This window comes from Rhinatrema bivittatum, chromosome 12, assembly GCF_901001135.1.
Source record: "Rhinatrema bivittatum chromosome 12, aRhiBiv1.1, whole genome shotgun sequence".
Taxonomy (NCBI): Eukaryota; Metazoa; Chordata; class Amphibia; order Gymnophiona; family Rhinatrematidae; genus Rhinatrema; species Rhinatrema bivittatum.
This window is the reverse complement of record NC_042626.1, coordinates 60,740,131-60,765,785: the sequence shown is the minus strand read 5'-3', so window position 1 is coordinate 60,765,785 and position 25,655 is coordinate 60,740,131. Positions and strand designations below refer to the sequence as shown.

The 25,655-nt window shown below is 42.9% G+C and overlaps 1 protein-coding gene across 10 annotated transcripts in view; it reads right to left on the bottom strand.

The window, feature by feature from the left end:
* Window positions 1-25,655, bottom strand: part of SPOP (speckle type BTB/POZ protein) — a 190,884-nt gene that overhangs the window by 100,967 nt on the left and 64,262 nt on the right. For all 10 annotated transcript variants that reach the window (XM_029573351.1, XM_029573353.1, XM_029573349.1 and 7 more), the window contains one exon: window positions 14,296-14,435. In XM_029573351.1, the coding sequence (XP_029429211.1) occupies window positions 14,296-14,373 (78 nt within the window). In that variant the 5' untranslated portion in view covers window positions 14,374-14,435. The remainder of the gene's footprint in view (window positions 1-14,295; window positions 14,436-25,655) is intronic.

Genomic DNA, 25,655 nt, shown 5'->3' with positions numbered 1-25,655 from the left:
AGCATGGGTGTAGCTTGCTTATTGCGGCGGTTACTACCCCTAACTAATTAAGCTAGATATTTCACTTAGATGCAGTTCCAATACTGCTCTCTACATTAATGGTGTGGGTGGAAGGGAAATAGAACCAAAAGGTTACTAAGAGCCAAGAGAAACAGATAAGTATGAGAAGAAAAAAAAAGTGTGACGCTTGCTGGGCAGACTGGATGGGCCGTTTGGTCTTCTTCTGCCGTCATTTCTATGTTTAGATGGTATCCCTGGGTTATGATGGATATAACCCATTGGTCTGTAGTAATGTTGAGCCAGTTGGTTATGAAGTGGTGAATTCGACCTCCTACTGGCAAATCTGGTTTTAGATTTGTGGAGTGACTGCTGTTCTCTGGGTACGTTTGTGGTGGTGGCTGAGGCCTGGATGTCTTGGGCTGTCAAGGATTTGTTCTCTGAGACAGCAGAGTAGGCCTCACGCGAGATGCAGGTGGGTATTATCTACATGGGCGATAAAATTGTTTTCTAGGGTCCCTTCTAGTGGATCTTCTTACAGAAGAAGGGGCCTTGGTAGTCACTGTTGATAATTGCCGCAGGGTCTCATTGTGGTCTTTTAATGGAGCCACTACGTCTTATCTTGTCGCCAAATAGGTTTTCACTGGTACATGGTAAATTGGCAAGTTTGCCTTGGACATCAGGTCTCAGATCAGAGGATTTTAGCCAGGTCTCCCCCTCCTGGCACTGATTCTTGTCGCTGGCATGCGAGAAGCTGTTTCAAAGGAGTCGTACGCAGCATGAACCTCATGTTTACCAGCCTTAAGGCCTTTATATAGTATGGCGTTGAGACTATCTTGCTGCTGTTGGGAAAGAGAGTCAGTTATTCCTTGAACCTACTTCCAGAGATTCCTTTGATACTGTGTCATGTAAAGTTGGTATGCAGCAATGCGTGACACGAGCATAGAACCTTGAAACCTCTTGTGACCCAAGATGTCAAGGAATTTTTGGTCCTTGTCAGGAGGTATTGAAGAGTGTGGTCGCAATATTCTGTGCAGATTCAACTACCACCGACTGATGGGGCAGTTGTGGTTTTTGGAATCCAGAAATATGCTGGATGAGATAAGTGGCATCTGTCCTCTTATTCATAGGCTGCACAGCAAAAGGATGCTCCCAGAGATGATGTTGCAGATTTACTAGCACTTCGTTTACTGGGATAGCCATTACTTGTTTCGGTGCATCCACAAATTGGAGAACCTCTAATTGTTTTGTGGTGTGTGTCCTCCTCTGTAATAAGTTCAAAGGGAATTGTCTATGACATTTCTCTAACAAAACTGGCAAAGGAGAGATCTTCTGGGGAAGATTTTCTCCTTTCCTCTGGAGATGTTTCTAATAAGATATCCTCTGTGGATGTGTCGATGTCACATCTTCCCATGTATCAGAAAAGGTCCTCTGTCGAGATCCTGAAGGAGGGAAGACTGGTAGAGGAGGATGGGTTGGCACCGATGGATCCTATGATGGCCTTGATGGAATACACGGTGGCACTGATGAAAAACGAGGGCGTCTCGGTCCCGAGAGCCCTGATGGACCAGGCATCGGGTCAGGCATCGGTGACAGAGGACTGGAATCCGTGCCTTTGTCATCTGAGGACCCTGGAATGGGAATTGGGGGATTTCAGAGGTTTTGCCGATTGCTTTGGCATCGGTGGCACGGGTTGTGTTGGAAGGGCACCGATGAGTGTATCCACCTGGTTACCAACAGTGCAAATATCGATGGCTCCGGTGTCGGTGCCAGTATGGGGGCCGGCATCGATGGTTGTAAGTCTCGGAGAGCATCGAGCACTACCTGGCGGATGAAACCGTCCAGTTCCTCTCTGACATCTGGCATAGATATCGCAGCTACAGGGTGTGGCAGGGTAGGCATTACTGGCACCTCCACAGGAACTTGTGGGGGGGGGCTCAGTACCCGGCACTGATATCAGTGGGGATCGCCTTGGTTTTTCGGGTAGAGGGGGAGTTGAAGGCTCCTCTACCCGTGTCCTCTTCGCAATCAGCTCAATAGCCACAGAGGCCGATGTGGTGTCGGTGCCAACACCAGGCGTCAACTCATGTCGGTGCTGGTGCTTCCCTCGGTGCTCAGTCCGGTCTTTCCACAGCAACGAGGTAGATGTAGATGCCTTAGAAGGAGTCGGTAGCGGACAGTCACCACTGCCTTGGTGTTCCCGGCGAGGTTTGATAACTAATTTTTCAATACTCCTGCCGGTGACGATTGGGTGGACATCGATGGAGTCAACTTGATTTTGAATAGTCTATCTTGTCGAGGCAAGCCCACCTACCCTTCGGAGTCATCTGGGCATAACTTGGGCAGTCAGACACGTCGTATGATGAGCCGAGGCACAGCACACAGACATCGTGCGGGTCGGTGCATGGTTCGGGGGCACTCCGGACATTTTCTGAAACCTGTTGCCATAATGGCAGAGGTTGAGGCCCCGAAAACGATCGACTGCCTGCGGACACCGAAAAAGGTTAGAGCGGGAATCGACCGGGAATAGTGATTTTTACTCACCTAACGATGGGGGAAAAAAAATATCCCAATGGGAGACCCCTATGAGAGAATCTTTTTCTGAAATAAATTTTAAGATTTTTCTGTGAGGAAATGTGAGAGAATTCTCACAGAGCTCCTAACCGCGAGGCAAACTGCAGCACGGAGAAAAAAAAAAAAAGAGACTGAAGGGAGACCCCTGTGGCTGCAGGGATCATGGCATGCTGGGCATGCTCAGTGTGCCAGTCAAAAGTTCTAGAAACTTTGACAGAAAAGTTTTCCGTGATAGGGGTCCGTCCAGTGACGTCACCCACATGTGAGGACTACCATCCTGCTTGTCCTGGGAGAAACATGGAATCTATCAACCTTCTGGGATCTAGCCAGGTACCTATGACCTGGATTGGCCACTGTTGGAAACAGGATACTAGACTAGAAAATTGGGCATCCAAATGGCAGATGAAATTTAATGTGGGTAAGTGCAAGGTGATGCATATAGGGAAAAATAACCCATGCTTTAGTTAAGTTCCTTATTAGGAGTTACCACCCAGGAAAGAGGTCTAGGCATCATAATGGATAATACATTGAAATCATCGGCTCAGTGTGCTGCAGCAGTCAAAAAAGCAAACAGAATGTTAGGAAGGGAATGGTGAATAAAACGGAGGATGCCATAATGCCTCTGTATCAATCCATGGTGAGACCCCTCCTTGAATATTGTGTACAATTCTGGTCATCGCATCTCAAGAAAGATTTAGTTGCGAAGGAGAAGGTACAGAGAAGGGCGACCTAAATGATAAAGGGGATGGAACAGCTCCCCTATGAGAAAAGACAAAAGAGGTTAGGGCTGTTCAGCTTGGAGAAGAGATGGCTGAGGTGGGATATGATAGAGGTCTTTAAAATCATGAGAGGTCTAGAACAGGTAAATGTGAATCGGTTATTTACTCTTTTGGATAATAGAAGGACTAGGAGGCACTCCATGAAGTTAGTATGTAGCACATTTAAAACTAATCGGAGAAAATTATTTTTCACTCAACGCACAATTAAAGTCTGGAATTTGTTGCCAAGGGATGTGGTTAGTGCAGTTAGTGTAGCTGGGTTTAAAAAAGGTTTGGATAAGTTCTTGGAGGAGAAGTCCATTACCTGCTATTAATCAAGTTGATTTAGGGAATGGCCATTGCCATTACTAGCATCAGTAGCGTGGACTATACTTAGTTTTTGGGTACTTGCCAGGTACTTGTAGCCTGGATTGGCCACTGTTGGAAACAGGATTCTGGTCTTGATGGACCCTTGATCTGATCCAGTATGGCAATTTCTTATGTTCTTTGGCTTGGTCTAACCCAATATGGCAAATCTTACGTTCTATATGAAATGTATGTATGTGTTTGAGGGGTGGGGGAAGATCACACCCACACTGGCCCTGCTTCACCATGAGCCCCTCCTCCAAGCCACAGCTCTACTTCATTTTTTGCTCCAAATTAAGCCCTAGTGAAAAGTAAGAGGGCTTGGTGGAGGGGACAGAGCAGAGTGAGAGGCACATGGGAAGAGAGTGGTGGAGAGTGAGAGTGGTGGAGAGTGAGTGAGCTGGGGGTACGAAAGAAAAAGACGAAAGTGAGAGCCAGAGAAATGAATGAGAAGGCTGAAGAAGGGTGGAAAAGGAGAAAAGTGAGAGAGATGGAGGAGATGGCAGAAAGGAGCAGAATGAGAGGGCCAAGGTGAGAAGAGGCAAGTATGAATGTAAGAGGGCTGAGGGTGTTGAGAGGGAATGAGAGTGAGAGGAGGGGAATGGTGTAGAAGAGAAGAGCGAGAAAGAGGAGAAAAGTGGGAGCTGACAAGGAAAGGACGGGAGAAGGAAAAAAAAAAAAAAAAAAAAAGAGGACTGCACCTAGGTGGGCTGTTCACTTGCCATGGAAAGAGTGCATGCACCATATGTATGTTCACCAACCCCTCCTACCCCCAAAAAATATTATTGGGGAATAGTGCATTTTCTTGTTTAAAAATCCCGGAAGAATTTTTAAATCCTTATATCAATATGAATATGTTCAGAATTGCACAGTAGTGTCCATAATTGATTTTCAAGTCAATAATACACACTAAGACCATCAGATCCAAGAACAAGTCTCTCTCTCTCTCTAATGGTATATCTGTATCACTACAGATGCTAATAAAGAAATCAATACACATCAATTTCTAAGTGAATAAAGTATCAAACATTGAAATCCGCTGCTAAGAATACCCGCATTGCTATGACTACTGTTATAATCATAGAATGCCAATGTTTTAGATAGGATTGGTTGCCCAGTTTGAAGGCGTGTAAGATAGATACCAGTTCTACCACTGTATGCAACAAAATATGAATTCTAACTTCTATGAACACTAACATGTATGTTTCAGCTAAGGAACACTGAGACAGTAGAGAAAAACAAGATAAGGAACTTTTACCAGGACAATAAAGCTACCCAGCTTGTTTGATTTAAGGGCTATACGCTTCTTCCTACAAATAATAGTGAAATAAGCTGCCCCAAGAAACAACTCAAGCCTACCTGGAAACAAGAAATAACTAATCCAAGAAGGAGGCTCAAGGATAAACTCTGAAAACAACTTATCTACCCAGAGCAGAAAAACAGCCTAGCCAAGGACAGTTCAGACAGGAGTAGTGACCACCCCCTAACCCTGATGGGAGAGAGGGGGCAACAATCTGAAAAAGAAGAAAATCACTGGCAAGGCAGTGCTGGTCAAGAGGGGACTGGACCAGACCCTAAACTGAGGGCCACTAGCAGGAGCAGTGACTCTCCTCCATGGAAAAGGGGGAGGTCAGCGATCGGAAATGAAGAGACCACACCCTCCGCCTGCTGCTTGACTATGCATGAGCTTTTTGCATATTCTCCCCTGTTATAAGCAGCAGAGAAGAGAAACAGAGGGAAAGCAAACAAGAAAAATACAAACCTCTGAAAATGCCAGAAACGTCTGCAAATAAGATTCCCATCTGTTCCAGATTGCTCGAATCACTGCCTTGCCAGCACAGGAGGACTGGCAAAAGGAAGACTATTAGCACCTGATGACAATGCCCTTCCCTGTGCCAAAGAAGATGATCGGGGGTGTCCAGGGAGACTGCAGAGAGGAAAAATCTGCCCGTCATGAAGTCAGAGACTGCCCCAAGACTGAGACACGCCTACTCAGCCTAGCCAATACAAGGACCAAGGAATCAAGCTCTTTCCCTTGAGACTGTCTCTGAGATCACCAGCCAGATACCGCTACAGATGTAAACAGAAGGTAATCTCCCAAAGAGGGGGGGGGGGGGGGGCCAGCCAACCAGTTACCTTTAATACTCTAAACAGGTTAAGGTTTCTGGTATGTTTCAATCCATTAATGATATAAGCCTAAGTTAAGAGCAAGAATTTTTGAGACATGTACTGTTTATTTTCTTCTAACTGCTAACTCTGCAAAGTCTGACAAATAAAAGTCTGATTCTGTGGATAAAACACGTGGTCTTTTCTGAACTCTCTCAGATTGTATAGGTATAGAGGTAATTGGCCATAGTACTGCCAGCCCCGATAGGTGTGGAGGGAGGGGGAAATGAGGTTCACACTATCAGACAGGTTACAGACCCCCCTCATACTGCTTACAAGAGTTGCCTTGGCCTTTTAGAAAATCCAGGCAAAGTGAGCAGGAAACTCTAGTGTGCTGTCCTTCCTAGTCATCACTAGTATTCATGCTGATAATAGTGATATATTATGATAAACATGGGCATTGGGACTGGATTCCTCTCTCAATAGTGATACTGAATGTTGATGAACATGGACAATAATGTAGAATCTCACAAATATTTTTTTTCATTACCATAGACTAGTGGTTCTCAACCAGTCTGCATCACACATCTAACTACTGTATTGCAGAATTTCTGAAAAGTCATATATATGAAAACAATTCCGAATAATTCTCTTTGATTAAATGGCAAGAACCATACAGCATTCTGAATACAATAGAATGGAAAAGTATCCCATCAAAAGTGGTGGATTCCAAAAGTAATACAGAAATGGCGACGGAAAATATAGAAATTGTGATTGAGAAGGTACAGAGAAGGGTGACCAAAATGCTAAGGGGAATGGAACAGCTCCCCTATGAGGAAAGACTAAAGAGGTTAGGACTTTTCAGCTTGGAGAAGAGACGGTTGAGGGGGGATATGATAGAGGTGTTTAAAATCATGAGAGGTCTAGAACGGGTAGATGTGAATTGGTTATTTAGTCTTTCAGATAATAGAAAGACTAGAGGGCACTCCATGAAGTTAGCATGTGGCACATTTAAAATTAATCGGAGAAAGTTCTTCTTCACTCAACGCACAATTAAACTCTGGCATTTGTTGCCAGAGGACGTGGTTAGTTCAGTTAGTATAGCTGTGTTTAAAAAAGGATTGGATAAGTTCTTGGAGGAGAAGTCCATTACCTGCTATTAAGTTGACTTAGAAAATAGCCACTGCTATTACTAGCAACGGTAACATGAAATAGTCTTAGTTTTTGGGTACTCGCCAGGTTCTTATGGCCTGGATTGGCCACTGTTGGAAACAGGATGCTGGGCTTGATGGACCCTTGGTCTGACCTAGCATGGCATGTTCTTATGTTCTTAAACATGAAATATGACAGCAGATATGGACCCTGTCCAATTTATTTCCTGGTGCACACCACACACCCCAGTTGAACTCTGGCTTTCCCTTCACAACTAGAAATCATCAGTGCTTATCTCATACTTTGTTGAATTCCATTACTGTTTTTGTCTCCACTGCAAGGCTATTCTATGTATTCATCAATTTTTCTCCAAAGAAATATTTTCTGATGTTACTCTGGATTCTACTCCCTTTGAACCTTGTATCATGTCCTCTTGTTCTATCACCGTTTCTGCTGAAAAAAAGGTATGCCCCTTGCAAATTTGTTAGACCTCTGAGGTGTTTGAATGTCTTTACCATAAACCCCCATCTCTCCTCTCTTCTTGGGTATAAATATTTAGGTCCTTAAGTGCAGGCCCTGAATTATTTGCATATCCATTTTCTGGTACACATCTATTCTGTCTATATTCTTTTGGAGAAACAGCCTTCAGAATTGAATACAATACTCCAGGTGAGGTGAACAAAATATGTGATAATCCATGAACTGATGAAGACAGCATTCTAACATGCAAAGGTTAATAAAACATGAGGGACAGATAAAATTCATCCAAGGGTTCTATGGAAAATTAAAGGGCTGCACAATTGCTATAATTATTTGAAGGACTTAATTACAACAGAGGAAGCAACCAAGATGTCTCCTAGTTGTAAAAATGGACAAAAATCAGAGTTAAGAGGATAAGAGTGGCAGCTACCAAGAAGGAAAGGGTCTAGGAGTAATTATCTCAGATGACATGAAGGTTGATAGAAAAAAAAAGCAGCAGGGAAAGCTATTAGTATGTGTAGTTATGTAAGGAGAAATTACCAACCAGGAAAAAAAATGTAACACTATCCTTGTAAGGTCACTAGAGAGATCTTCACCTCAAGTACTGTGCTTAATTCTGGAAACCATATCTTTACAAAGAAATTAATAGGATGTAAGCAATTCTAAGAAGGGCTATCAAAATAGTATAGTACTTGCAATACAAACCCTACAAAGCCAGGGTTAGGAGGAATAGCCTAGTGGTTAGAGCAGTGGACTTATGAACCAGGAGACCAGGGTTTGAGTCCTGCTGTCGCTCCTTGTGACCTTGGGCAAGTCACTTTACCTACAATTGCCTCAGGTACAAAAATTTAGATTGTAAGCCCTCTGGGGATAGAGAAATACCTACAGTACCTGAATGTAAACAGATGTGATATCCCAATTGAGATCGAATGTCGGTATATAAAAATAATAAAAATATTCGGAAGACAGAATAGAAAAGCATAAGATAAAAACATGCACATATTAAATATTTCTTCACTGGAAGAGTGATAGATGCCTAAAACAGCCTACCAGCAGAGGTAGTAGTAACCAAAAGCAGTACAGAATTTAGCCAAATACACCTGTCCTAAAGTTATCTGGCTAACTTCAGAATATCTGGGGATATTCAGTGGCGTGGTTGTGCCACTGGATTAGTTAGCCGGATGTCCTGTATATTCAGAGCCACACGACAGCTGAATATGGATTCCCTACATGCAACGAAAACAATAGGTCAAAAAAAAAGGGAAGACAATTAAAAAAAAAAAAAAAAAGGGGAGACAAATGAAGCTGAGGTGCATAGAGCAGTGGTACGGCTATATGAAATTCCCAAGAAGAGGCGACAAGGTTGACCACTGTGAAACTGCCGTAAGGCTTTGGTACTTTCCCATGATATAACTTTCTAGTATTGTTTGCAAGCTGAACTGGCTATACTTTCCAGCTAAAGAGATAAAGGCAGCAGCACCTGTATGAGGACCCAGCTGGGAGACATCCTTTGCTAGTCTAATATAGACAGAGGAAACTATGCCAACATCTGCTATGTTATGGCAGCTAATGTTTCATAGTAGTGTGCATTAAACAGTGGATGGAATCAAAAGACAGATTTCCTCCATTATTTTTATGATGTCCCAGTCAAAAAAGATAAGGAATATGGAGTTCTGTTTTTGCACCCAATTATCAGATGGATTTCCAGGCAAAGTTAGAAGAATTTTAAAGATAATGAAAGATCAGGTAGCATAGCCAATGTAAAGTAGAGTTAGATGTACTGCAATACAAGCTAGCCAGGCTTTGAAAGACATCTTTCTCCTCCCCCATCTCAACACTTAGACACATCAACTATGTTCTGCCTGATGCCTCCATGATGTGACAAGTCAGTAATGCTCTATACTATGTTCCTCCAAGACAAGACACGAGCCACCTAATCTGTGAACAATGATCTCTCCATAATTTGGCAAACAGCACCAGTGCTAAACATAATTCTCTTCTTCCCCTATTGTACTTGGGGAGGGTAATTTTAAAAACATTGTGCCCAAGCTCTTTTCCTACCTGCCTACCTGCACCGCTGAGGCCTGCCGACTGCAGAGGCCTGCAAAACTGAGGCCCGCCGATACTCCACACGGCTGGCATAGACCCATCGGGGTCAGGAGCCACCACGACCGCTACCGAGGACCGCCCCCGAAGACCGCCCCCACCGCGACGTCATGACTCAGCGACCCAACAGCCCTTTAAGAGACCGGCTGTCCTACTAAGCAAGCCCTTTTCCTGCCTGCACCGCCGAGGCCTGCCAATGCTCCACGCGGCCGGCGTAGACCCATCAGGGTCAGAAGCCACCGCGCCTGCTACCGAGGACCGCCCCCACCGTGACGTCACGACTCAGCGACCTGATGGCCCTTTAAGAGACCAGCCTTCCTACCAGGCGTCGCGCAAGCCCCTTAGCGCCGACCCTTATCACCCTTGAAACCACTCAACCGCACTACCTCCCTCTCTCCTTCCTTTAAATACCCCCTGTTTACGTTTAGCATCCTCTTATCCTCCCCTGACGACTTCTGGGCCCCCCAGCCTCCAAGACCAACCTCCGCCTCACCCAATTCTGCTTTGTACATTACACCCCTCACTCATCGACCCTTGCTTCCACCTTTCAAGTCCCCTGCCCCTTCATTATACACCCACATTGGACATCCATCCTATACACACACACACTCACCCTAACAACTAAGCATGCTAGGACGCCCAATCCCCACAATCAAACACTACTCTACCAAGCTTAACTTACCTCACTTAACCCATCACACATCTCACCACAGATTCTTATTACCTATCATGCTATCCCCTCTCACTTAATTCCTTGGCCTCACCGCTTTCTCCATCATTCTCAACTCTCAATCCATTGTCAAAAAAAACCCTATACTCAATGACATCCTCCTGGATGACAAACCTGACATTTGTGCCATAACCGAGACCTGGCTCAAAGAAACAGACACAATACTATTAAACCAACTCCCCCCACACACACATATGACATCTTTTCCATACCAAGATCTTAAAAAAAAAAAAAAAAAGAGGCGGAGGTCTCCTACTTGCAACCAAAAAAGAATTCAAACTCATATCCCAAACTGTCAACACTGCACCTAAATTTGAAATAGGTTTATTCAAATCTCCACAACTACAATTATGTTTAGTCTACACCCCGGTCTCCTCGATAAAAGCACCTCGCCCCTCATCGAATACATAGCCCAGAATATAGCAATGGACACTCCCGCTATTATCCTCGGTGATTTCAATCTCCACGTAGACTCCCTTCCACTTTCACCCACATGTGAAGCCCTTCTGATCTCACTCAACGCTATGGGCTTCAAGCAAATAATAACAAGCCCGACACACAAAGCAGATCATTCACTAGATTTAATCTTCATAAACTCTGAAATCCTCTCTGATCTCCCCTCATACTCCCCTGTCCCTTGGTCTGACCACTCCCTCATTAGAGCAAACCTATCAATAAAACACACCCCTACTCCCCCACGCACAAAAAATAATACCATCCACTTCAGAAAGCCCTGTACCCGAGATGACTTAATCACAGCCTTCACCAATGATCTTGATAAACTTGACCTAACTGATGCCGAATCCGCACTCTCATCCTGGAATCATCTCACTAGCAACATTGCTGACAAAATCTGCCCGTTACGCACTAAAGAACTAAACCCTTCCCTCAACACAAAAAAACCTTGGTACACTCCAGAATTTAAAAAGCTGAAAAGAGACTTAAGAAGCCAAGAAAAGAAATGGTGCAAAAATCCCACTCCCACACAACTTGCAAAATTCAGATCCGCCCTACATACCTACCGAGAGACCATCCTCAAAACCAAGCGAGACTTCTAAGCTCTAAGAACCCACAACTCAACCCCAAAGCCCTTTTCACATACGTCTCAGAACTTACTAAAACCTCTCCCACACCCATACCGGACGATGAAGCCAAAATAAAATGCGAAGGCCTCGCACAATTCTTCCACGACAAAATCTCTAAACTCCTGACACATTTTCCGCCTGACACCGTTCTCACCCATGCCCTTCCAAAAAACCCATATGCTACCCTAAATTCCTTTGAGATCACTGCCTCCACTGAAAATGAAAACCTCATCTCACCCATCTGACAATTCCTATTAAATCCCTCCTAACCATCCCTAACAATTTCTCAACCCATAGCCAACATCATCAACCTTTCACTCTCCCTTAGAAACGCTCCGACCTCACTAAAACAAGCAATAGTCAAACCCATACTAAAGAAACCTAAACTGGGCCCTACAGAACTGGCCAACGTACCCTTCCTAGCAAAAGTCCTGGAAAAAGTAGTAAATCTACAACTGTCTGACTATCTAGAAAAACATGAATTTCTCCTCCCTTCGCAATTTGGCTTCCGTAAGTTCTTCAATACAGACACCCTCCTGATCTCCCTCACAGATTCCTTCCTCAAAGGACTGGATAAAGGCCAATACTATATCCTCGCACTCCTAGATATATCCTCTGCCTTTGACACCATTAGCCACAACATCCTACTTGACCGGCTCACGGAAATCGGCATTTCAGGAACTCCTCTTCGCTGGTTCGAGTCCTTCCTAAATAACAGATACTACAAAGTCAGAATAGGTAATAGTGAATCCAAAGCAATTGACATTTCACGCAATTCACATTTCACGAGGCATACCACAAGGCTCTGCATTGTCCTCTACACTTTTCAACATATACCTACTGCCCCTCTGCCACCTTCTCTCGGAGCTTGGTCTTACGCACGTCATATATGCTGATGACGTACAAATCCTTATTCCTATCACAGACTCCTTACACAATGCCCTTAAAACCTGGGAAACTCAAAAATAGACTATTACAACTCCCTCCTTCTAGGCCTTCCCAAAAGTACTATCGCCCCACTACAAATGTTGCAGAATGCCACTGCCCGTATCCTCACCAACACTCGCAAAAACAATCACATTTCCCCTGTTCTCAAAGAATTACACTGGCACCCAATCTCATCCAGAATTCGATACAAGACCCTCTCACTCATACATAAAACCGTACACAACGAAAGCATGCATTGGCTTAATGACTCCCTACATTTCCACACTTCCAATAGACCCATGAGATATCACTACAGGGCAACCCTAAACATACCCTCTCCCAACCTCGCTCATCTCACCACCACGTAAGAGCGGGCACTATCCATTGCAGGGCCCACAATCTGGAATTCTATGCCAACGGACCTATGCCAAGAACACTGCCCACAAAATTTTTAAAAAAAATAAAAACCAAAAACTGAAAACCTGGTTATTCAAACAGGCATTTTCATGATACTCTCATTTACTCACCCGTTCCCCTCTAATTCCACTTCTCCCCAACTTGCCACACAACCTCTTCCCATTGCCACCAATTCATTTTCCCGCTCCCCCTCCACATTTCATAATCCTCTCCTTCTACTTGCCATGTAAATATTTTAAGTTAACACTTATTCTTCACACAGTTCATCATATATTATTTAGAACATAAGAACATGCCATACTGGGTCAGACCAAGGGTCCATCAAGCTCAGCATCCTGTTTCCAACAGTCGCCAACCAGGCCATAAGAACCTGGCAAGTACCCAAAAACTAAGACTATTTCATGTTACCACTGCTAGTAATAGCAGTGGCTATTTTCTAAGTCAACTTAATTAATATCAGGTAATGGGCTTCTCCTCCAAGAACTTATCCAATCCTTTTTTAAACACAGCTATACTAACTGCACTAACCACATCTTCTGGCAACAAATTCCAGAGTTTAATTGTGCGTTGAGTGAAAGAACTTTCTCCGATTAGTTTTAAATGTGCCACATGCTAACTTCATGGAGTGCCCCCTAGTCTTTCTATTATCCGAAAGAATAAAAAACCAACTCACATCTACCCGTTCTAGACCTCTCATGATTTAAACACCTTTATCATATCCCCCCTCAGCCGTCTCTTCTCCAAGCTGAAAAGTCCTAACCTCTAGTCTTTCCTCATAGGGGAGCTGTTCCATTCCCTTTAATCATTTTGGTTGCCCTTCTCTGTACCTTCTCCATTGCAATTATATCTTTTTTGAGATGCGGCGACCAGAATTGTACACAGTATTCAAGGTGCGGTCTCACCATGGAGCAATACAGAGATATTATGACATTTTCCGTTTTCTCACCATTCCCTTTCTAATAATTCCCAACATTCTGTTTGCTTTTTTGACTGCCGCAGCACACTGAACAGACGATTTCAATGTGTTATCCATTATGACGCCTAGATCTCTTTCTTGGGTGGTAGCACCTAATATGGAACCTAACATTGTGTATCAGTTCAATATTAGTTATTTTACTATGGTTATTTTTAAAAACAGTTCTCTGTAAAGTGCTCAAGTTGCTTTATTTGTTGTATGTAAACCGATGTGATGTGCCAACGAATGTCGGTATAGAAAAACTTTAAATAAATAAAATAAATAAATAAATACGTTATACCAATTTTCAAAGTTGACTTGCATATACAAGTCTACTTTGAAAGTTATCCCACCAAATCTACCCCACACAAGTTACATTTGCTATTTGGTGCATACAAAATTTTCCTGAAATTTAAATGCATGCCGTCAAATTTTAGAAAGCATGCACGCAAATCCAAATGCCTTCATTCACTTTGAGTAAGACATGACATATGCATAAGTTTACCTGCATACCGGGCAGGCAACTTTGTAAAGGTCACTTCTGCACATAAAATACAGTTTCATGTCCAGAAATCCCTTTGAAAATGACCTCCATATTGTCCAGCGGTATTCTGGTTGTTACTGTTTATGGACTTCACTTACCTGTGTATAACACCAGCTCTCTGCCACCGGGCCACTCGACATTTCTGCCGGTGGCGGTGGACTTGGCACCCTTGACATCGCCAGTTTGAAGCATAAACAAGATTCCACAGTGCAGAAAAAAATGCTGTGTATTCTTTGCCCTAAAAGAGCCAAGATTAACAGTAAGTCACAATCCAGGCCTAGAACATCCAAGATTAACAGCAGTTTAAGCTACCCCTTCCTCTGAGAAGAAAAACTGGAATAATGGCAAATCATGATCCTCCCTCTCCCTTGATTGACACACAATTAAATTGAAGTTTAATGGCATTTTATACACTGCCCAACATAAATCACAGCAATTTAGACTGATCATAAAAAACTCCAACATACAAATGGCCTCTGATCTTTCAGGATTAACTTTAAAACTTAACATTTACCCAGCCATTCCGAAATTTGATTAAGAGTGATTACATTTCCCTCTCTCTTCAGCCAGATTGCAATTAAAATAAACCAAGACCACTTAAATAAAACAACTATACCCAAATCTTGGATCTGGATAGCCAATGGTGCCAAATATATATTGAATAAAAAGAGATGATAAAATTGAACTCTGTAGCACACCACAAGTTATTTCTCTAGTCTCTGATATTTTGAGCCTTAATTGACTCTGGATGACCAATTCATTATAAATTACTTGAACCAGGCCAGGGCAATCCCCTAGACTTTTTTTTTTTAAATCATTTTCTTTTTATTGGCAAACAGTTATAAAAGTTCAAGGTTATAAAACAATACTAATATATTTAAAGGTGTCACATAGGTACATGACCATCATAACAATAGATGGACAGCCCCAAAGTCCACAGTATCCTGAAACATCTCAAGATTATACCTGTAGTTACCACCTGTTTCCACTCCCTCTTCTCCCTCCCTCAGAATCCAAAAGCAAGTTATGGGTAGTTTCTAATAACTTCACATCACGAAGCATGAGTATTTATAAGTCTCGGATAAAGGTCTCCTCTCCGTGTACTTAACCATTAGGAATACGATTTCTGCACTTTTTTCAAATTTTGTCACATAATCTGGAGGGCCATAAGTTTCCTCATACAGAAAACTCTCTCCATGTGGTAACAAATAGAGGAGAGTGTGGATGCGGCAGCTCTATGCCACCAATAAGCCAATTCAAACTTGGCAGCAATAACCGGCATAGATTATCCAACAGATAGAAAATCAGGTATAATGCGGAATAAAACCTTGGTGTCCTTAATAACTGTGGTCCCCGTCATCTCAGCAAATAATTGAACCACTTTATCCCTCATGATGCTCACCACTGGGCATTCCTACCAAAGATGGTAGAAAGAGCCTATACAACCACACTCCTGCCAGCACCCTACATCCACTAGAGGTTAGATTCTATGCAAGCATTCCGGTGTAGGTACCATCTATAAAGCACCTTGTATCATTCTTCATTATATGTGAGGATACCAAATGTTGTTTGTGGCCAGGAAACATTGTCTCCACATCTCCCCATCAAGAAACCCTCTCAAGTCCTTCACCCTTGCCCTTATATGAGCTGACTTCGACTTTAAATCCACATTTAGCAATGCATAGATTTTTGAGATGGATCTCCTTATCAGCCTGGTCACAAAATCCTTTGAACATCATTCGACCTTTCCTAAGCTCTATTCCAATTTTTATTTGGCTGATATAATGTGGAAGTTGGACACATGAAAAAACGTATTTCTGTCCATCAGCAGGTATCACTGTTGTAATTCATCAAAAGAAACCATCCCCTGCCCACTAAGAACTTGCTACAACCTGGTCACTCCCAATTATTCAAACATGTGCATGCCGTCATCTCATTACCCGGGTAGAAGCCTTTATTATATAGGAACGTGGTACGACAGTAGCACGTTCTCTTCCCCACCAGCACTGGTCTCCACTTTCTCTCCATACTTCAAAGGTCAGCCATCAAAAAGGTGAAAGACCAGTTAAGTCAGGTCTCTCCCCCACCCCAACCACATGCATGTCTAGAGAGATAGTATCCACTATGTTTTGTTCCAGCTTCACCCATGACTTGGCCTCCCCAGCTCTATGCCAGTCTATCAACACTCAACTGCACAGCCACATAGTACCAGGTCACATTAGGTACTCCCAGTCATCCCAGCAATTTATTCTGAAATAAGATCCCTGGCTACTTTGGGGGTCTGCATTTCCAAAAGAAGCTGAAGTTCTTTTGTCAGGCTTTCAAATGTTGGTTGGAAACAGCAGTTGGAAGTGTCTGAAATATCATATTCTAGGAAGGACATTCATTTTAGTAATTGCAACCCTCCCCATCCAAGGCATCTCTAGTCTGTCCCATCTATCCAAATTCCTATAGATATTTTTAAGCAGTGACCCATAATTTAGTTGATATAAATTACTCACATTTGGCCCTAAGTGTACCCCTAAATATTTGACCCAATCTTTAGTTATCCAATAGGGTAAATGGCTCTTCATATGCACAATCCGGTCCAGTGATGCAGAGATATTCAGTATCTCAGATTTGTCTTCTTTCACTTTAAATATCCCCTCAACTCTTACGTCTGCCAACCTTTGAATAAGTAGATCATGATCATACATATCAAAAGCAGCACTCATACCAATGGCAACAATAAGGGCTGTTTTACCTTTATCTACATTAAGCCCAATTTCATTTGCTAATGCTGCCAAGGTTTTCTCTGGATTACATCCTTGTCAGAAACCAAACTGCCTCGGGAGTAGAACATTTGTTTTCTTCAAGAAATTCTCAAAATTTTAACACCACAGCTTTTCCAATAACTTTCATTATGAAAGGTAGGTTAGAAAAAGGCTGATGATAATCTCCTTATGGTCTAGAGAGTCTCTTTCTTTTAAAGAAACAAGGGACAGTCCTAGACTCTTTCAAAGATGGTGAGATGCAGCCTAGAGTAAGTAAGACTGGCATTAATCATGACAAACATTTTTCCAAACCCAGCTCCTGTTTTTTTTCCCCTAGAAAGTTCAATAGGATTAGGGTTTAATAATGATGTACTGGTACCCATAGTACTCAATGTTTTCTGAATTCCTATTTCCAGAACTACATTAAATGCCGACAACTTGCTACTACCCAGAAACTTCAGAGAGGATGCCTCACTGCTCTGGATTTCTATTTGAAGTCCAAGAGCAGGTGAGGAAGGAAAAACTTCTATATTAATAGTCTCTATTTTCTCCTCAAAAAAACATGGCAAGCTGTTCAGTTTCTTTTGAAACAAAAGGATGAATTAAATAGACATCTAGATCTATTTTTCTGCTACTCTCAAATTCCTGTCCAAAAACTATTTTGACCCTCTTAAATTTCAAGTCTATATACCTTAATGTGCTTTTGACAAAGGGCTCTTTCATCTGACAAGATTTTTTATTCCAGTCACTTTCAAAATGTTTAACTTGTCTTCTCATTAAGGATGATTTAATCTTCCACATCTACTCTCCATCCTTGAGCAATACAAATGAGTTGCAATGATCTACTACTGACAAGCAAAAACAAGCTAATTATATGCAACTCTCAGCTTGGGAATCCTCCCAGTGTGTAGCTGAGCTTACCCTGCTTGACCACAGAAAAAGCAAAGATGTTTATCTATGACAGGTATTCTCTGTAGATAGCAGGATAAATCAGAAAGCATAGCTTGCTATTCAGTCTGAGGAGTCTCAAGCAGTGAGCAACTGCCTACAAACATCTGCAAATGCAGAGAGACCATCTCGATCTTTCTGAGAACTTTCCTCTTGGCATTGTCGATGACCGCACCCCTTTTGCGTAGCTAATTTATCCTACTTTTTTAAAGAACACCCGTTACACGTAAAGAAAGTTTGCTTACTATAAACTGTGTTTTCCATAGATAGCTGGATGAATTAGCCATGATCTGTGGTGATGTCTGAACGGACTCATCTCGCCAAGCCAGTAGAGCTTTGAGTTCTACTGAGCAAGTGTGGGAATTCCCGCGCACGTGTTGCCTTAGAAACCTCTTCAATCCATTTCAAAACTAACTAGCTGCAAGATAAACTATCCAGAGAGGAAGAGGATTACGTGATGTGATAGCCGGGAAGGAGCGTTTCTTCCTAGCTCCTGACCCGCTATCCGCGGGAAATAGCAGCGTGTTTTGGACTGGATTTTTGGGCTGGCTGCCTCGGGGAACACAGTTTATATCCGCGGCTCGAGTTCACAGTAAAACAGCGATTTCAAGGGAGACAAAGAGTGATAAAAAAGAGAGAGAAAAACTGAAGACTCCCAAAACCAAGATGGCAACCGCGCTGGAGAGCGAGTCACCTCCCCCTCTCTGCTGCTTACCATCGTGGACATTAAAGCTGCTATACGTGAGGCCCTAGATGAGAAATGGGCAGTGATCACAACCCAGCTGGGGGAGGTACGGGACTCCCTGGCCGCCATACCTCCAAGGCTAGATCTGGTGGAGGAGAGGGTCTTAGAGCTTGAGGATGCCGCGTGTGCTGGAAAAACCAAGATGGCTGACCGAGACAAGGTAATGCAGGCTCTGCAAACGAAAGTGGATGATTTAGAAAATCAAGCCCGGCATGATAACTTGCGATTCCTGGGTTTCCCCGAGCATATCGACGAGAAGACGCTGTGCACCCTTTTAGAGTCCTGGCTCCCCGATGTCCTTAATCTCCCACACCTACAAAGCAAGTTGGTAACTGAGTGGGCTCATCGATTGGGGGGGCGAACACAAAACTCGGGGCACCCGTGGCTGATAATAGCCAAAATCCTCAACTCTGCACACAAGGCAGAGATTTGGAGGGCCTCGCGCTCAAGAACAGAGCTGACCTACCAGTCGCATTCAATCAGGATTTTCCAAGATTTTTTGGCCTCGGTGTCGGAGGCGCGACGGGGGTTTTCCTCCATATGTTCGTCGCTGCACAACCGGGGTATCAAATTTGCCTTAATTTATCCTGCACATCTCCGGATTTGGCATGTTGATAAAGTGCAAAACTTTGACTCCGTGGAGCTCGTGAAGGCTTTTATGGATGCAATTGGTTCGGGTAGCTGAAACCTGTTCCCTCAGTGCAATTCACTTGGCTGTGAGACTTGTAGCCTTCCTGTCTCTAACTATATGTTGGATCATGACTGGCCATGGGGCTGCTTCCCTTGCGGAGCCAGACTGGTACATTCACAATTTTTGGGTTGATGGTTCACCTGTTTTTGTTTTCATCAGTTCTTAACCCTGGTTTGCAATGAAATACGTTTGGTTCAATATGGGACCTTTTCCCGTTCTTCTCTCTATATTCAGAAGTCTGGAGTTACTATTACTCCCCTGGGAGCCTGGATTATAAAACTGTGATATACATTTGGAATGCAGTAAGCTCTATCTTTTAGTAACACACCTATACAGGCCTGGATGTTTGCTATTCCGTATTTTGTTCTATTAGTACAGCTGCCATTGCAGATGGGGCTCGCGGGGTTTCACCATCTGGTATTCCTGTGCTTGGACATCATATGATCCAGAGGAGGCAGTCCGGGAACAAGACCTGTGTACTATTATATGGACAACTCCAAGACTTCCGAATATCTGTGATCGTAACTTGTCTCTGTGTTTAAGGGGTGACGGATAGGATGTGCTATTCTCCTCTTAACTTGAATATTGGTAGGATAGGAGGAGATGTCCTTTTGTGGATTACAAACTAGTTAAAAGGTACAGGAAAGAGTAGGATTAAATGGTCTGTTTTCACAGCGGAAAAAGGTAAACAGTGGAGTGCCTCAGGTATCTGTACTTGGACCGTTGCTTTTTAATATATTTATAATTGATCTGGAAAAGGGTATGATGAGTGAGGTGATCAAAATTATTCAGCATAGTTAAATCATAAGTGGATTGTGAAATTGCAGGAGGACTTTGTGAGACTGCAAGATTGAGCGCCCATATGGAAAATGAAATATAACGTGGATAAGTGCAATGTGATACACATAGGGAAAAATAACCCATGCTGTAGCTACACGATGTTAGGTTCCATTTTAGGAGTTACCACCCAGGAAAAAAGTCTGGGCATCATAGTTGACATTACATTGAAATTGTCAGCTCACTGCTGTAGCGGTCAAAAAAAGCAAACAAATGTTAGGAATTATTAGGAAGGGAATGGCAAATAAAACAGAGGATGTCATAATGCCTCTGTATTGCTCAATGGTTAGACTGCACCTTGAATACTGTGTGCAATTCTGGTCGATGCATGATAGATGGCATGCAACAGTTCCCCTATATCGAAAGGCTAAAGAGGTTAGTGCCGTTCAGTCTGGAGAAGAGATGGCTGAGGGAGGATATGATAGGGGTCTATAAAATTATGAAAGGACTTGGAATGGGTAAATGTGAAACATATTTACTCTTCAGATAATACAAGGACTAGGAGGCACTCCATGAAGTCAGTAGGTAGCTCTCACACAATTAAGCTCTGGAAATCGATGCTGGAGGATGTGATTAAGGCAGTTAGTGTAGCTGGGTTTAAAATGGTTTGGATAGATTCCTGGAGAAGTCCATAAACTGCTATTAATCAATAGGAAATAGCCATTGTTTGTTGTCAGCATTAGTAGCATGGGGTCTATTTAAGGTTAAAGTACTTGCCAGGTACTTGTGAAGACAGGATACTGGGCTTGATAGACTTTTGGTCTGACCCAGTATGGCATCTCTCATATTCTTAGGGGATAAATAGGTCGAGTATCACACCCTCCCTTGTGGGTTCCATTACTATTTGAGCAGAGCCCCTTGAAGAGCATCCACTATTTCTCTACTTCTTGTAGATTCTGCAGAAGGGATACTCCATTCTACACCTGATAGATTAAAATCTTCAATGAGTAACACTTCTTTTTTCCCACTTTTTGGAGGTCTTCGATCGGATCTCTGTCCAGCAGTTCTGACTGAATCAGAGGCCTGTAAACTACACCGATGTAAATGGAAGCACCATCTTTTCTTTTTTTTTTAGCACGTAATGCTTCTTCCCTACTCCACATCCCTTGCATTTCAATTGCTTGGATTTTTTTTTTTTTTTTAAACAAAGTGCTACTCCTCCCCCTTTCCTGTCCTCTCTATCTTTCCTTAAGTTATAGTCTGGGATGGCTGTATCCCAATCATGTGACTCCATGAAAGAGATCAATCAGTGGGCAATCCCACAACTTGAAAAGTTTGTTCGCAATGGACTGTTTGATTGACCATTTGCATGAAAGAAAAACCCTACTGAGATGATCCGCCAAGGTGTTTGACACTCCTGGAAGATAGATGGCTTGAAGAATTTCCTGATGGTCTATTGCCATTGCCAGATCTGAAGAGTCTCCTGACAGAGCATCCAGGATCCTGTGCTGCCTTATTCAAGTCTCACTTGAATCCTCTTTGAAGAGGATTGTATCCTGTTTAAATATCTTGAAAGAAAGGTTATTTAAAAACAATTTACTGTTGAATGTTTCAAAAACCAAAATTCTGCACCTGGTCAGATTTCCTGACCCTAATTTGCCAAAATTTTTAACACTAGATAATCAACAAATACCAACTGTTACAGAAGCCAGAAATTTAGGATTAATTTTGGATTTGACCTTATCATTGAAGCCACAAATATATAAAGTTATAAAAAATATCTTACTTTAAGTTTTATTTACTTCGGGGATTACAGCCATTCCTAAACCAGACAGATTTAAGAATGATTATACAGTCTATAGTATTATCTCCCCTAGACTACTATAATTCTCTATATCTAGGACTTCCACAAAAATCGTTGAGAGCCCTACAGTTAATACAGAATTCAGCTGCTAGGGTTATTACAGGGGTTAGACTTAGGGAGCATATTACTCCATCACTGATTAGTTTACACTTCCTACTGATTAAGTGGAGGATTATCTTTAAGATCATTCTACTTGTATTTAAGGGTATCAATGAGTTAGCCCCTTCTAGTCTTAATGCAGCATTAATACTGTACCATCCTTCTCAGTGTTTGAGATCTTAGTCTCAACATGTTTTGACTGTTCCTTCTCTGAAAAGTATCCAACTTAATGAGATCAGAAAGAAGCTTTTTTATGTTCAGGGTCCAGTATTATGGAACTCCATTCCCCTTGACTTAAGAGGAAGTATCGCTATTGAAGTTCAGAAAGCACCTTAAAACTTTGTTTACTCAGGCATACTCTGATACATAGCTACAGGAACATCAAATTAGTTGAGAAAAAAGTTTGGGGTTTAGTCTAATTTAACTGAGTAATTTTTTATAGTTTGGTTAGTTTAAATGTTATTTTAGTTATTAATTTTTATTGCTATGTTTTTTGATTATTATTTTATGTTCTGTCTGATGAGTAAATTATGAATGTACTTATGTTAAACCGCATAGAAATTCTGATATGTGGTACATCATTTCTTAAAAAATAAATTAAATAAATTTGTTCACATAAAACAGTGTGACTATTTTAATCAATATACTCTTGCCTTGGAGCAAGTGTGCAAAGAGCATGAGTGCATTTTTGATAGCTCTCAGTTCAAGAAGGTTGATTTGGAGAAAACTCTCTTGTAGAGCCTCGATACCAGAGTCAGATAGGACTTGGTGTGAGTATCCCAGCCCATAGTGGTGGCATCAGTCACTACAGTCACTTGATAGAGAAGAGGTCGAAGTAGTGCTGCTTCCCTGAGTACGTGGGTGTGACGGGGGTCTATATACCAGCCCGTGGAGGTAGGTCAAAACCCCAGAAACAAACTCCCTGGAAACAAAAACCCAGGGAAGGGGGAAGAAAAACCAGGCAACACAAAGTCAAAGAGTCATGCTGGTTCCTTCCCACTGTAGCATCAGATAAACCAGAGACCCAGGTGTGGGAAAAGGAGGGTGGAGACCCAGGAACCAATCCCTGGCTACCAGGGGAGGAGTCTCCATCCTATAAAAAGGAGCCAAAGCCAGAGCAGTCTCAGTCTCCTTCCGGGGACTGAGGAGGACGGATTGGGATCTTGCTACCTGTTGCTTTGGAGGACTGTGTTACTGGAAGCTGCCTCTGCAGATGAAAGAAGGACAGCAACCATTGTGCCAGGGAAAGTGAGCGTGCAGATTCAAAACCTTCCCTTTGTTTTTTTTTCCCTTTTTGCGGACAACCCATTGCTAAAACTGCCAAGCGGGTGGAGTTATCTCTCTAGGGAAAAACTGCGAGAACCCAGAGGTACAAGGGAGGTGGCAGTTAGGCCCATAGGGCCAGACTTAAGTTTCTTGGGGACTTATTTTTGGATAATTTTGTTGTCGGGACTATTTTTTTTTTTTTGATGCAGAAGACTAGAATATAAAGACTGAGCTTCAATGTCAGAAGCCAAGCTCAGCATCTGCTGGCTGGGCCTGGTGGCTCAACCAGGGAGCGTGCCTGCCTCCCAGCTAGCCACTGCAGGTTTAAGTCCCACCAGAGAACCAGTGGAGAAATTTATAATTGAATGCCTTTGGACTTTTGATGTGCCTGGGAGTGTTCCTAGACAGGTAACCAGTCTGGGAAAAAGAGCAGTGGAGTCCATCAGCCGGACAACGGCTGACAGTGGGATTGTAGCCACCAATTGATCTCCAGTTTCATTTCTAGTGAATGCTTACTACAGTGTTTAGTGCTTTCAATAGCTAGTCCCATTGGTTTCATAAACTCCACTGAAGGCAGCAGATGTGCAAGCGCATCATCGGAACCACATGCATTGCTGCTGGCGAGCCGATGAAAATGGCGTCAACAGCCAGAGAGAAGTTTACATATTGGCAACATGTATAGATTAAAAAGGGTGGCTGATAGTGTGGACCCTTGTGGAACACCTGTTTCTAGCGGCACGTGTTTCGAAACTGAATTCCCTATTTTAACACTATACGTACAATTACTAAGATATGATTTCAACCAATTAAAATGATTTTCTGCAATACCTATTTCCAGTAACCTATGGAGTAAGATTTCATGATCAGTTGTATCAAAGGCAGCGGTGAAATCCAAACAATACTAAAAAATACTTTTGACCTGAATCCATTCCTCTAAGGATTGTGTTAGATAACGATAAAGGAAGTGTTTCAGTACTAAGAGATGGACAAATTGTGAGGGTAAAGGATGTTTCTGTCTTCAATGAATTCTATTAGTTGCTTTTGAACTACTTTCTCTATCAATTTTGATAAAACCGGAAGATTGGAAATTGGCCTAAAATTCTTAGGTTAATATCCAGACTTTTATTCTTCAAAATTGGTTTAATAGCATTCTTTAGAATATCTGGTAATGTCCCTTCTTCTAATGATAAATGTACTGTCTTTGCAATAACATTAGAAATCATTTTACTCCCGCTTTCATTTTACTCCCGCTTTGTAAACTCCTCTCCGAGCTCAAATTAACACATTACGTGTGGAGTCACGTGATGTGGTGAACGGGATCGGACGCATCTGATCTCGCTCCGGACGCCAGGCTCCCCTCCGCCTCCATCCACTGGCAACAATCTTCTGCGGTATCCCTTTTCTGCTCAAGACGGACTTAGCCTATGTCGATTACCTCGTTTATGTCCAAAACGCCGTCCCCCATGCCTCCTAAGCTGGCAAAACGTGATAAAGAAAAAGGCAAGGGGCCGGATCCCAAGATGGCGCCCGGAACGGCTGTGCCGATGCAGGAGAGCGAAGCACAGGTAACTGTGCCGCTTTCGCTTACGGTGACTGAAATTAAAGAAGCAGTCTTAGCGGCTTTGGACTGCAAATTGACGGGCATTTCAGACCAGATTGGGGCCCTGAGAGAGGTGATCACGGATTATGCGCCACGACTCAATCAAATCGAGGACCGCACGTCCTCCTTGGAAGACGAAGTCACGGGCCTGCGTGGGCAGGTGGCTACTTTTGATAAAATGCTACAAGAGCAGATTGCTAAGACTGATGACCTTGAGAATAGGGCCCGCAGGTCTAATATTCGATGCCTAGGAATACCGGAAAGCGTAGAGGAACACCTGCTTAGGCCTTCTCTTATAAAATGGCTGCCAGAGGCTTTGGGCCTGCCGGAATTGGAGGGCTGTCTAGAAATCGAGCGGGCCCATCGGATGGGAGCCAAGGGTCAAGACCAGTCACGGCCGCGAGTGGTCATTATGAAAATACTCAATTTCCATCACAAGCAACTACTGATGCAAGCAGCTAGGAAATGTGGTACTGTGCAATTCCAGGGAGCAAATGTTCGGCTTGCACCGGACTACTCGGCGAGAGTGGCTGCAATGAGGAGAGCCTTTGCCCCTGTTTGCGGAAAGTTAATTGACAAGAACTTACGGTTTATCATGCAGTTTCCAGCTAAGCTTCGCGTTAATTATGAAGGCAAATGGGCAATCGTATGAAACTGTGGCAGAGGCTACGAAGTTTCTTGGACTCCCTGAATTCTAGCCCTTAAGTATTAATAC